Source organism: Raphanus sativus, unplaced genomic scaffold (assembly GCF_000801105.2).
Source record: "Raphanus sativus cultivar WK10039 unplaced genomic scaffold, ASM80110v3 Scaffold2953, whole genome shotgun sequence".
NCBI lineage: Eukaryota > Viridiplantae > Streptophyta > Magnoliopsida > Brassicales > Brassicaceae > Raphanus > Raphanus sativus.
Window position 1 is genome coordinate 846 of NW_026618260.1, and position 12,161 is coordinate 13,006.

A 12,161-nucleotide genomic window follows, 5' to 3' on the forward strand; every position below is an offset into this window, starting at 1 on the left:
AGAAAAACACAAACCCGACTAATGGTGGCTAGTGAGAATACGCCATTAGTGGAAAACGCGAAGCAACGATGAGAAAGAGTTAGAAAGAAACTTTAGAGAGGGTTTTCCAGTTTCATCGCTTAAGCACTTTGTCTAGCTATCTGTTTTATTTTGTATTTGATGTAAATGGAACATGCAAAAAACGTTATTATTATGTGTTTAGATCATCTTTTTATGGCACCTCTTAACTAATAAAAGAAAGACGCGTTTTCATGCACAAAAATATAAGTTCATCGAAATAATGTAAATAGCTGCATCTGACATTAGCATACCATATTTATATATTAATATTGTCATGTACATAATATTTTTATTAAACTTATATAAACATATATATTTTGTTAAAATTTAAGCATCCCATATAAATTTGATAGAGTTTTCTTTCTTCATTTTCCAATTTCATTCAGTACAAGCGGCTTTGATGATGGCTTCGAAATGATGCTTCTCATGGATAATCCAGTGTCCAACATGAGGGACCTCATGGAACTTTATCCATGGCAGCTTATCACATATATAGACTAGAACGTCTCGCAAAATTTGTTTGTCATCGAGTGCACACCACATATGGACTGATCCTTTGTTAGTATCCGAGAATGGGTTGCTCAGTTCGGTTGGATCAAACTCCCAATTTCCATAACCGGCGATGATGTCTTGGTAGCAGCTCACATATTCACCTTGTCGTATAACAGCGTCCTATATAAGTTATACATATATTAGCTTTCATGAGTATATGTTTAACATATATATACTTAACATATGCATCAGAATGAATCTAAAAATATTGAAAACTACACGACTATTTGAATCAGTCTATATATACACATACCATGTACGATTTTTTATAATATATTTTCGAAAGTTCTATATCGCGTTCAGTCCAGATTTTCTTGGGATCTCGATTATTTGGAAACCATTTCTGAGTCATCCACCAATATAGCAACCATGGACAATAGTGTGCGACTCGGAGTATCATTTGAAACGCAAATGGTAATTTCTCGATTGCTGCATTCAACAAGTTCTGAGGAATACGTCTCCACCAAAAGTTTATTAATGGAACCACCAATGAAGCTCCACTTAGCCTGTATATAGAGAGAAAACATTGCGTATTTAAAGTTGTAAATTGTTAAACAGAAAAATCTAGTTATAAATGGATAACCCACATCTGATGTAAAATGTTTATCTATAAGCCTTGAAGTATTGATAACCAATGTGAATTAACACAATTCTTAAATAATCTTTCAATTTCTTAATAATTTTCTTAAGAGATAATTCAATAGATAGATATAGATTACCTATGAGGAATGTATTTGAGGCAACCGTAAACTGGGTAAGCTCCAAGTGACATGCCCAGAACATGAAACTTTGGACCAAGTTGCAATTTGTCAGCAAGTTCTTCGATATCGTATGTATCTGTTTTCAGCGTTCTTGATGGATTAGGATCACTTTCTCCATGACCAGCTCTATCGAAGAACAAAAAATATATCTTGAATTCGTCGATCATTTCCTGAAGAAGCCGTAAAAAGGTTGTAGGTTCAAATATATCATTACAAAACAATCATTAAATTTTCTTTTTGAAACTAAAACAATCATTAAATGATTAAGATGAATTATAAGTTACCCCTATACAATCATTTAATCATAACGTTATACCTGTGTGGTGTATAAATTGACTTCTTTGGAATTTGCATATCCATGGATGATTATTATTTTGTTTTTAGCTTCGTCCTTTGGAAACCCTAATTCTCTGTAGGCTATATGTCTGCCATCACTAAGCTTGATTCTTGAAGATTTCTTGGTAACGTTTTCCGGTAGTGGAATTGGTGGTGGCGGTTTTATGGACTTGTATACATAATAGCTTATTAATCCCGCGATCGCAAGTAGAAGAAACATCATTAGACCTAGAAGAATACATATACAAATAATGTTGTGAGACTATCGTCTTTCGATGAAATTTAGGAATATGTCTAATGATCCGAACGAATAATAGTAGAGAAAACAAACTTGATGGTTTAGGAGATGTAGATAATGTTGTGAAGTAATGGAAACGCTGGCCTAAACATCTCTTATATAAGAGTAATATTTCTACTTTTTGTTACATATTCAATGTAACATTTTTTTTGTCTTCTTAATATTATTAAATTTGGTTTATCTTTTTTACTTCTATCATCAATTGTTTAGCTCCCCTCATTTATACTGCATAAATTAAAATATTATATCAAATATTAAACTAATACAATTTATAAACAGATTTTGAATTAATAAAATAGCCACTAAAAGAAAAAAAGATTATCATTCTAGAGACCATATCTAACAGATTTTTATATTTTTTCTAAAAAAAAACTTTATTATAGATGTAGATTTGCTTCAATGTATACTTTATAATATAATTACTCTATTTTTAGAGGAAATATAGAGAAATGCTATTTTCATTCCCTAAAATAGAAAATAAAAATGCAATTCCTTATTTAAAAAAAATATTATAAAAGCATACATTGGATCCACCCACCTTTATAAACAAGGTTCTCTATTTTAGGAAAAAAAAATAGAAATGTACATTGGAGATTCTCTAAATTTTACACATAGAAAATCGAAAACATTGGCTGATCTGTTCAAAAATGTTTGTGAAAAAACTCTTTGTTATTAAGGTTTGTTCACTCCAAAATTAATCAGATATTTCAACAAAATCATAATTTGGTACTAAATATATAAATATAAAAAGGGGAAGCTTTGTAACGTATTCTACATTACCAATGAATTTGTTTGTCTTTTTGCATTTTTGTTGCCATTAAAAATTGTGTAACTCCCGTAAATTATTGCTTTAGATTTTAATATATTACTAGATTTTGACCCGCCCTTGAAAGGGCGGGTATTATTTTCACTTTTATGAAATATATTATTTGTTTGTAATTATTGAATATATTTATTTTAGTAAAATATTTTTTATAATAAGTTCGACATATAGAGTATTTCTCGTAAACTATGTGTTTTTGGCTTTGTTTTATTCTCTCTCTAATAAATATATTTATTTGGCTTGTTACTAAAATAAATAATTTAGAACGCAAAATGTATAATATTTTAATATTGATATTTTGTTTAAACAATGTGACATATTTCTATATTAATTAATTATTGTATTTTCATTTTTTATACAAATAAAAATATTTGTGTAGTTTGTTGTTAAAAAAATTGATTTTGAATGCAAGTATACAGTATTTTTATATTAATATTTTGTTATGTGCAGCCATTATATTTTGTTCAATATAAATCATTTTCAAATACTTTCGTTATTTGAACATTTTTAGTTTCCTATACATTAGAACAAAATTCATACAGACCCGGGGGATTCAATTTGAAACTCACACATAAATTTATATCCAAAAATGGCCTAATATCAAAACCAAAAAAATCTATACCCGAAAAAATTGACCAGTACCTAAATGGGTACCCAAATATTTATTTCTAACGGATTCCGTAAACAAATAAAAAATATTTTATGTGTTTGGCTAAATTAAGTGAAATATAAAATTTTATTCAGTAATATTTGTAAAATATAATAATGATCAATATATGAATATCGATTTGTTTCAGTAAGTTTTGGAATTGTAATTAATGAATTTAATTGATTTGAAATGCAGTGGTATAATCTGTAAATAAAAAAATACAAAAAGGAAGTACCTAAAAAGAAATATCAAAACCCAAAAAATATATACCCGAAAGAAACGACCCGTACCTAAATGGATACATGAATGTATATGCCTAACTGATTTTGTAAACAAATAGAAAATATTTTTATGTGTTTGGATAAATGAAGTTAAATATAAATTTTTATTTACTAATATTTTACAATATTAATAATGATCAATATATGAATATCGATTTGTTTAGATAATTTTGAAATTTTAATTAATTAATTTAAATTAATTTTAAATGCAATGGTAGAATCTATAAATAAAGAAAACACAAAAAGAAGTACTAAAAAGAAATTTCAAAACCCAAAAAAACTATATCCGAAAGAAACGACTCGTACCTAAATGGGTATCCGAATGTTTATGTCTAACTGATTTTGTAAAAAAAAAATATATATATTTTTATGTGTTTGGTTAAAATAAGTGAAATGTTTTTTTAATAGTAATTTTACATATTAATAATGATCAATATATGGAGACATCAATTTGTTTAGATAAGTTTGGAATTATAATTAATTATTTTCAATTGAATTTAAATGTAGTGGTAAAATCTGTAAATAAAAAAATTACAAAAAGGAAATACATAATTTTTTATAAATGCAATGACTAAATCTGTAAATAAAAGAAAGTAAATATACTGCTATTCCTTTTTCCAAACAATTCTCATTTAATATTGTTATCCATGTTTCCAAACAAACTTCCTTTTTAAACTCTTATCCAAGTATCCAAACACACCGAAATTGTACTTCAGCTTTAATAAGATAGATTTTCTGACTATAATAATAAAAGACACTATAGTAAAGATGTTTTTATGTTGTCATCATAGTGGTTTTAGCGTTATAACAAACTCGACGGGACCAATGTGTAAGAGTGGTAGACTCAAATGTAATAAGCTTGTATAAGTACTGAATCAAAACCATAATTATGTAAATAAAATAATCGGTTATCAAAGAGAACAAAATGATTGTGGAAAGAAAGAACCAGAACATACCCAAACTTGATTGTACTTGCGGAGAAATTAAAGAAAGCAAAATCAATTATTATTTTTCATTAACGAATGGAGTATCAGTATCACTATGTGTCTTCCATGAGAAAGGGAAGAAGACTCTGAATGTGTCTTCTTATTCAGAGGTCCTCGGGACCATTGATGTCCTACAAATAACACAAGTCTCACATTTTAGTCTTTATCGATTTAGCTGAACCAATATCAAACCATAACATTATACCAAACCTTTCGGTTCCCTATATCCAATAAACCAAACAATAAAAAACCAAGCACAAAACCGGATTAAACACCACCAGAACATAAACTCGTTAGATTACCTTGTTCTCGACCACAGTCCCGTCGGGGACTTCCAGTTTTACCCCGGATTTTGCAGTCACAGTCGCCTTGCCCTTCAATAACCAAAAAGGAATATCAAACAACAAATTAAGGAAACTAATATATTAGATTCTTTTTGAAAAAATAATTAAAGAAATATCTTAGATTTTAGACAAGTTTTTACAAGTATAGTTATGCATACCTTGAGAACAACTGAAGAACCAAACGAGACATCACCAGACACCTTAAGGCTGTCTAGTTCGACTATACTAGGGATTGACTTAAACCGACTCAGGAAATTAGACACCTGTTTACAAAGATATGAGGCAAATTAATGTTTAGAGACTTTAGAGAAACAAACATGACTTGTGGCGTGTGTTTTTTTTGTTTCCTTTACCTTCTTGAACTCGGGTCCCAATTCAATCGATGGGTTCGAGGGGTTAGTTCTAGCACTGTTTCTGGTGACGAAGCCATCGACGAGGGTGTAGAGATCAGACTGTGGACGATTGAAAACTCTAATCATTACTCAAAATGTCTCTCTTACTCTGTTTTCGCTTTAGAATGTGGTGTTTACCTGGACGAGCAGCAAGTCTGAAGTTGCCTTCACTGGCAAGAAACGAGAGCGAGGTACATTAACACCAATGGCATTGTCAAAGAACTGTTTCGAGACAGAGAAGCAGACAACCAAAATAAGTTAGAAGAAGATTAAAGTTTGAACTTTATATTGTAAATTGTGTGACTAGGACATGCATATTACCCTTATTGCAGCACCAGCTGCAGTTTCAAGTTGAAGAACTTTCACTCCATCGACTTCCTGAATAAAATTATCAGTCTTTTCTCAGTTACACTCATGGAAATTGCAAAAAAAAAAAAAAAGGATTACGTGAATCATATCTGTGTAAATCTTCATGCCAACAAAATTTACAAGGGCATGCACCTTTGGGTTAGGGATGATCTCCATTTTAAGTGCATCAGCTTCCACAAGCTTTTTAATGGCCTTCAAGTTAACCCATCTGTAAACTTACAGATTTAAAGTCTACAAACAACTTTATATATCTTCTAGAGTATCTAGAAACATGATCTACTTACAAGTTGTTTGTGTTGAATATCTTGAACTTCTCTATTGACTTGAACTCATTGACCTATACAAGGATCAAAACATGAGTGCAGTAGATTTTCTAAACAGGTCATACAAGTGAAAGTAAGCAGGAAGAAGGCACATAAAGAGTGTACAGTTTCCACTTAATAAGAACAATTTTATGGAGAGGGAGAAAGCGTTTTCAAGAGCCTTTACTAAATTATTCTATAAACTAAGCTCTTTCCCACTTTTCCCACGCCTCTAGTGAATATTCAAGAACAGATTCAAGCTGTAACAGGGAGGTAAACAAAAAGATGTGCAGACTTACATGTTCATCAGGAACCTGAGCAATCTCCAATAGCTGAGACAGACAAGAAGAAAACAATGTTATCCAATAGCACAATGAAATTGTAGCAGTAAGAAAATCGTCAGATGCAAAGAGGTTTGTGGAATATGATATATTATGAAACCGATAGACATACAGATCAATATAAGTTCTTTAGTTTGCAGTAAAAATTGCATCTACAGAATCCCAAGACAGTCAATAGCAGGTAAGAACCGATGAATCATGAATAAGAAAAGGTACATTCGAAACAAGATATGACAGTTAAGAGTTACCTGAACTTTTCCTTCATAAGAAATGAGAGTTCCTCCTTTAACATCAGCTAAGGTTTTGGGTGTAACCTCCATACAATATTCATTCTTGTTCTGGATCAAGTGCTTCAAGATTGCTGCAGCAATTATACCAAGTACGGGGCAAGCAGTACGTTCGTATGGGATTTCATGTAAAATTTTGACACTAACTATGTGTAAACAAGAACGAACAAACTACAAATAAGACATACTTAAGTCAACGATGGCACCCAAGTTGTCTGAATTGGCAACGAACACATACTCTTTACCCTGTGAGGCCCAGAAAACAAAAAAAAATCAGTAAATATGAACATCTTAAATGTTTTAAAAAAACATTACTCGACTGCATCAAAGAATGAACCTGTGATAAGAAAGCATCGAGCTTTCCACTGTTCATGAGGGATGGGAATACATCACCATGACCGGGAGGATACCTTCACAAAGATAATAGAATACAGAATAACCTATTAGAAAGAAAAAAAATCACAAGTTCTTGTTCTCTGCAGTCATGGACTAGTCTCAGATAGTACAAGGCATTATAATTTCAGTTATCAGTTATTATGATACTTCATCACGTAGGCAGATTAAACTGTTCTAACTTGCATAATAAGATTACTGTGTGGTTTGAACAGTATAACAAAATAAAATCATACCAGCCATCCTTGTCTGTCTTTCCCTTGCTGGGCCATGGCACAAACTCATCTGCGACAACACGGGGATATTTGCTCTAGAAAATCCAAGTAAACTTCATTAGTAGCAGACCCGATGTCAGTTTTTTTTCATACAGAAAACAAAAAAAAAATCATTTGCTAATTAGATATATGAATCCACACCACTAACCTGGTTGAAAGTGTGAATGTCAACATTTGAGTTGGTGTACTTTTCCACAATCTAAAATACGATGACAACAGTCAGCCAAAAAAAAAAAACTTCATAAGTGAAAAAATGTGATCCATACTACAACAGAAGTACCTTTTGAGTGTCATCATGTGTATTAAATGAGTTCATGAGAACCAACGGGACCTTGCAGCCATACTTGTTGTTGAGATTCTGTGCGTAAGCAATACATTGGATACAGTAAGTAAACATCAAGGAGGTCCTAGAGCAGAGTGATTAAGAAAATGGCAAACCTCAATCTGGATAACAATAAGATCAAGAAACGTCAAACCATCACGAACTTCGATAACCGACCTGCACAGAAAGAAAAAAAAAACAAGATATCATTTCTTCACATCCTAAATCTTGTGAATAAATCAGAGAATATCCACCAGAGTAATAAAGAGACAAAACAAAGTTTCATATCACTTCGAATTTGAAATCTCAAAGAAGGGCTTACTTAGGGCCAGTGCATCCCATTGTTGTCCCGAGACCTCCATTAAGCTTCAAGACAACAAGTTTGTCCAACAGATTCTTGGTCTCGGAAACATCTACCATCACATGTAAAACATAAACATCGTCTTACTATCACAGAACGCTACAAGCAGATATGCATTGAAGATGAATGGTATATATATACCTTGGGAGACGGGAGCCATTTTCTCGTAAGGAACAACGGTTTCATCAGTGGGTGTTTGGATCTTACTCCACTCAATGTGCTGTGCCTCGCCGCTTCAAAATCAATATACAATCAGTGACATATATACTAATTAGCCTAACGATTACGTCAACAACAACAACAACAACAACACAGAATCTATATCCAGATACGAACTACAGTTTGATCATCACAATCAACTTATAACGAACTGATCGAAAGAGAAATATACGAACCTGAGGTAGCGTGAGACGAGGTTGATGAATCCGCTCTTCTCATTCTCACTGAAACAACAACAAAACAGATTCAGTCGAAAATAATCAGATAAAGATCAAAATCAAAATCAGAAGGCTAACCTCATCTCGGTAAGGCCATCGACGGCGGATTTGAGCTGGGGGAGATTCTCGGTGGTGGCTGCTGCCATTGTCGATTATCGATTAGAGCTTAAAGATTGTAGAGGAATGGAGTTTGAAAAGGAGTAGTGGTGCCGAAGGTGACGACGATGCGTGATTGGTTGTTACCTCATATATATAAATGTTCTTCTACTCACCAATTGGAAATCTACACGTGGCACTCTTCATGTTTGTCCGGTTTAGTGTTTTATTGTACCGTCAGTTATTTTATTTATTTTCTAAAACATTTCATGTTCAGTTTATATGTTTTTGTTTTGCTTGTTTAGTTCTACATATACTCAACTTTCAATTTTGTTTCCTACAATAATTTCACCCTTTTTGTTTGACTGACTGTAAAATTCGTTCAGACAAAACTGTGTTAGATTTTATAAACGAGATCATCATTATGTGTTGTTGTTATAAATTTCACCATTTTATCTATTTTCTAATTTCAAACATTTTATAAACGAGATCATGTTGTTGTTATCGAGTTTATTTGTTGAGCAATGAAATATCATTCCAATCAATCATTTTCTTTCAAACTACAGGATTATTAACCACGAATTCTGGGTTTTTAAAGAATCTGAATTTGAATCTGTTGACACTCAGATTACCCTGATTTGTGGTCACACAAATATATACTAAATTTTCGGTCCATTTGAAAATTCGGAAAAAAAGATCCATCAATGGACTGCACCTTCATTTGAAGATTAGTTTGGGTCTCGATCTCCAGTATACTCAGATTAAACAAAGATAATCTAATATATAAAGCAGAAGGTAACTCTCTTCTTAGAGTGCCATGTCATCAAATACTGCAAGGAAATCGCAACACGTGGTAGTCTCGGTTGAAATTTTGCGTTTCATTAAAACTCAAACGTGTTGGGCTTCGACTGAATACCTTAACCATGTATCTAAATTAAAAAGGAATCGCGTTTTATTACTTTTCGTTAGCGTTATTAATGGGTTATTACGAGTGTGATTTCGTGGGATTGGTATTTTGTTATTTGGGCTCATAAAATAAACAAAAACTAAGCTGACATTGACCTTCGTCTTCCTCAACATTGGCGACCAAATGATTTCTAAGATTCGAGCCGATTAGGTCAACCGACAATGGTGTTTTTGGAAGGTTGTGAGAGACAAATCTTCTTTAGGAATCTCTGGGTCGAGCTCCGTTCGTGTCGGTTCATCTGCGATTCATCTCCTCTGAAACGTTACGGGATGCATGCTTCTTATCTCTTTTAGAGACGGTGGATCTCCACCTATAAAAGGTCAGCTTTCATCCCCTGCACATCATCCTCACACTTCCTTATAACAAGATAAATTTCTTTTTCAGTTTAATGGCTAACTCATCTATCCTTCTCTCTGATTTGAAGTTTGATCAATCTTCAAGTTCTGAACTTTCAGATGTAAAAGCATCTTTTCTTCTTATGAGTTTCGGTGATTTTATGTGTTTAAGATATGCTATTTTGATTTGGTTCTGTCTGCGTCTGTATATGTGAAATTGCCGCTTATGTAAAAGCATCGTCTTTTGTCTTAGGACAGATCTCATGAGCAATCTTCTTATATGAGTTTCAGTGATTCTACTGACACTAAAATTGAATGCTCAGTTTGTTGCAGGCTTATCTTTCTCGAGTACAGAAGAGACATTAACCCTAGCATTTTCTCAATATGGCCGAGTACTTGCAGGTCAGTCCCTTAAATCTCAACACCAGTTTTAGTTCAGGATTTTAGACGCAGCTGCATTAACACATCTCTTTTGTCTTCTTCTAATTTTTGGTCACTTCAGTGGATGGTGTAATGGATGATGTCAAATGAAGGCAAGGGTTTGCTTATGTCACATTCTCTTTCTAAAGAAGAAGCTGTGAAAGCTTTATTAGAACTAAACGGAAAGGTATCAAATCTCTTCTTTATTGTTTTTAAGTCTAGCAAACTTTTTCGTAAGTTCAGTATCATCTAAATCATTTCACATAATAATTTTCTTTATAACATAAAGCTTTCTCATGTTAGGTGGGGAATGTTTATGATGAATAACTGTGAATTTCCTGGTGGAGTACTGAATCATCAACTATCCAAGTTGGTTATGTTGCGTAATGAATTTTGTTATTTTGATCACAGTTGGTAGACGGGCGGGTTGTGATCCGTGACACAACAAAAGTTGTAAAACAGAATCGACCCTTCCATATCAAAGACCTCAACAAAATTCTCGCTCGATCTGTGGCCGTTTTTTCTTGGTTTTGGATCCATCGGGATGGGTAAGATTTATTAACCTTGGGAGGAAAAAGATTGCATAGTGTATAATACTTATCATAGTGATGTTAATAAACTCTTCAGGTTGATTAGTCATTGGTCAAGAATGGGTGTGCTCTAAAAAGAAACAGAGGAAGCTAAAGAGTAGCCCATACTGCTCCAAACACAGACCTAACTCTCACGGCTTGCTCTCCTGATCCTTGGAGATGAGGTTCAATGCGGAAGGACGAGAAACCCACCATGATCTCTCATGAGATTCCAATGTCCCGCAATAGCTCATACAGACAAGCTTTTCTAAATGGTGACTTTTTTACTTACCAAAGTCTAAAAGATTATTGGCTTGATGATGGAAGTAATATGTGAGAGCAAATCATTATGAAAAGTTGTCAACCTTTTCTCTGTTGTTTGATCGTGAGTACCACTGTACAAGGATCTATGGTGTGTATTAGAATATGCTTCTTTGTTTGATTCTTTCATATCCTGACATGTGTGTATGGGTCTTGAAAATTACAAAATAGCATTCAAATCTATTGATATAGCACATGGAAACGTACATGAACAAAATTGTCAAGACCAAAAACAAAGGAGGAGGATGGTTGAGACTATCAATACTGTTTATATATGGTTTGCTTTCTTTATACACCAGAATACTCCTGCTTTACTGTCTCGACTGTGAGCTTGACCTCAAGACCTATCCCGACATTGGCCAAGCTGCATTTGCTACCACGTGACGTATCTTTGTCCCGGTAAGGGCTATTCAAAAAGTTATGAATCTACCTTTATAGTAAAGGTTATAAAAGTTAAGAACCACATAAGAGAAATATGATTTGCGTTTGGGCTTTCGAACAAATGGAACAACAGAAAAGCAGGGCAGCAAGTAGATCAGTTAGTAAATCTCTCACTAATCATTCCCTAATTGCTATTAGAAGTCAATAGTACAATCCTATAAGCTTATACTATGTTTCATCTATAATATTACAATTATGTGCACTAATGGGACCGGGACTGTCTAACCACACACATCATAACTAAAAGCACAGACAGCTGATTCTGTTACAAATAAGGAATCATAATTAAACAATAATCATATAAACATTACCTTCTAATGCAAGTAAACAAGTTACGGTCTCTTAACACTATCAAGCTCTCGCCATCAAAAGAGATTACAAAATCATTTGAACTTAGGTTCTATTTCTTTGGCAAATATCATTCTTTACTCGATAAGAAGGTG

The 12,161-nt window shown here is 33.0% G+C and overlaps 2 protein-coding genes and 1 long non-coding RNA gene across 5 annotated transcripts; 1 reads left to right on the top strand and 2 right to left on the bottom strand.

The window, feature by feature from the left end:
• Nucleotides 1-438: 438 nt before the first annotated feature.
• Nucleotides 439-1,932, bottom strand: LOC130506164 (uncharacterized). The gene is made up of 4 exons (XM_057000799.1): nt 1,690-1,932; nt 1,332-1,543; nt 866-1,118; nt 439-732 (listed from the first exon to the last, which is right to left on the bottom strand). Exons 1-4 carry the CDS (start codon nt 1,930-1,932, stop codon nt 439-441), a joined length of 1,002 nt encoding a protein of 333 aa, XP_056856779.1.
• Nucleotides 1,933-4,628: 2,696 nt separating this feature from the next.
• Nucleotides 4,629-8,782, bottom strand: LOC108809021 (UTP--glucose-1-phosphate uridylyltransferase 2). 3 transcript variants are annotated; one of them, XM_057000796.1, is made up of 20 exons: nt 8,648-8,782; nt 8,528-8,575; nt 8,274-8,365; nt 8,094-8,184; nt 7,888-7,948; nt 7,730-7,807; nt 7,598-7,648; nt 7,411-7,484; nt 7,119-7,191; nt 6,970-7,027; nt 6,743-6,855; nt 6,453-6,485; nt 6,136-6,188; nt 5,984-6,059; nt 5,804-5,860; nt 5,621-5,704; nt 5,444-5,542; nt 5,249-5,353; nt 5,049-5,120; nt 4,629-4,877 (listed from the first exon to the last, which is right to left on the bottom strand). In XM_057000796.1, the coding sequence occupies exons 1-20, from the start codon at nt 8,713-8,715 to the stop codon at nt 4,851-4,853; spliced, it is 1,413 nt and encodes a 470-aa protein (XP_056856776.1). In that variant the 5' UTR covers nt 8,716-8,782; the 3' UTR covers nt 4,629-4,850. The 3 variants fall into 3 exon arrangements, with proteins under 3 accessions (XP_056856776.1, XP_056856777.1, XP_056856778.1); XM_057000797.1 differs by lacking the exon at nt 7,730-7,807; XM_057000798.1 differs by lacking the exons at nt 4,629-4,877; nt 5,049-5,120; nt 5,249-5,353 and having other exon boundaries at nt 5,444-5,561.
• Nucleotides 8,783-9,644: 862 nt separating this feature from the next.
• On the top strand, nt 9,645-11,385 carry LOC130506165 (uncharacterized). Its single transcript, XR_008941915.1, has 5 exons — nt 9,645-9,951; nt 10,291-10,369; nt 10,470-10,574; nt 10,799-10,935; nt 11,015-11,385. It is a non-coding gene; the product is annotated as an uncharacterized LOC130506165 (long non-coding RNA).
• Nucleotides 11,386-12,161: the final 776 nt, after the last annotated feature.

What these genes read in the sequence shown, in the direction of transcription:
- LOC130506164 (XM_057000799.1), bottom strand. Translation starts at nt 1,932, where the DNA reads ATGATGTTTCTTCTACTTGCGATCGCGGGATTAATAAGCTATTATGTA. An exon ending in CTCAAATACATTCCTCATAG is followed by an intron (nt 1,119 to 1,331) that starts GTAATCTATATC and finishes CTCTATATACAG; the next exon opens with GCTAAGTGGAGCTTCATTGG. An exon ending in ATTATAAAAAATCGTACATG is followed by an intron (nt 733 to 865) that starts GTATGTGTATAT and finishes TAACTTATATAG; the next exon opens with GACGCTGTTATACGACAAGG.
- LOC108809021 (XM_057000796.1), bottom strand. Translation starts at nt 8,715, where the DNA reads ATGGCAGCAGCCACCACCGAGAATCTCCCCCAGCTCAAATCCGCCGTC. An exon ending in GATGGCCTTACCGAGATGAG is followed by an intron (nt 8,576 to 8,647) that starts GTTAGCCTTCTG and finishes TTGTTGTTTCAG; the next exon opens with TGAGAATGAGAAGAGCGGAT. An exon ending in ACATTCACACTTTCAACCAG is followed by an intron (nt 7,485 to 7,597) that starts GTTAGTGGTGTG and finishes TGGATTTTCTAG; the next exon opens with AGCAAATATCCCCGTGTTGT.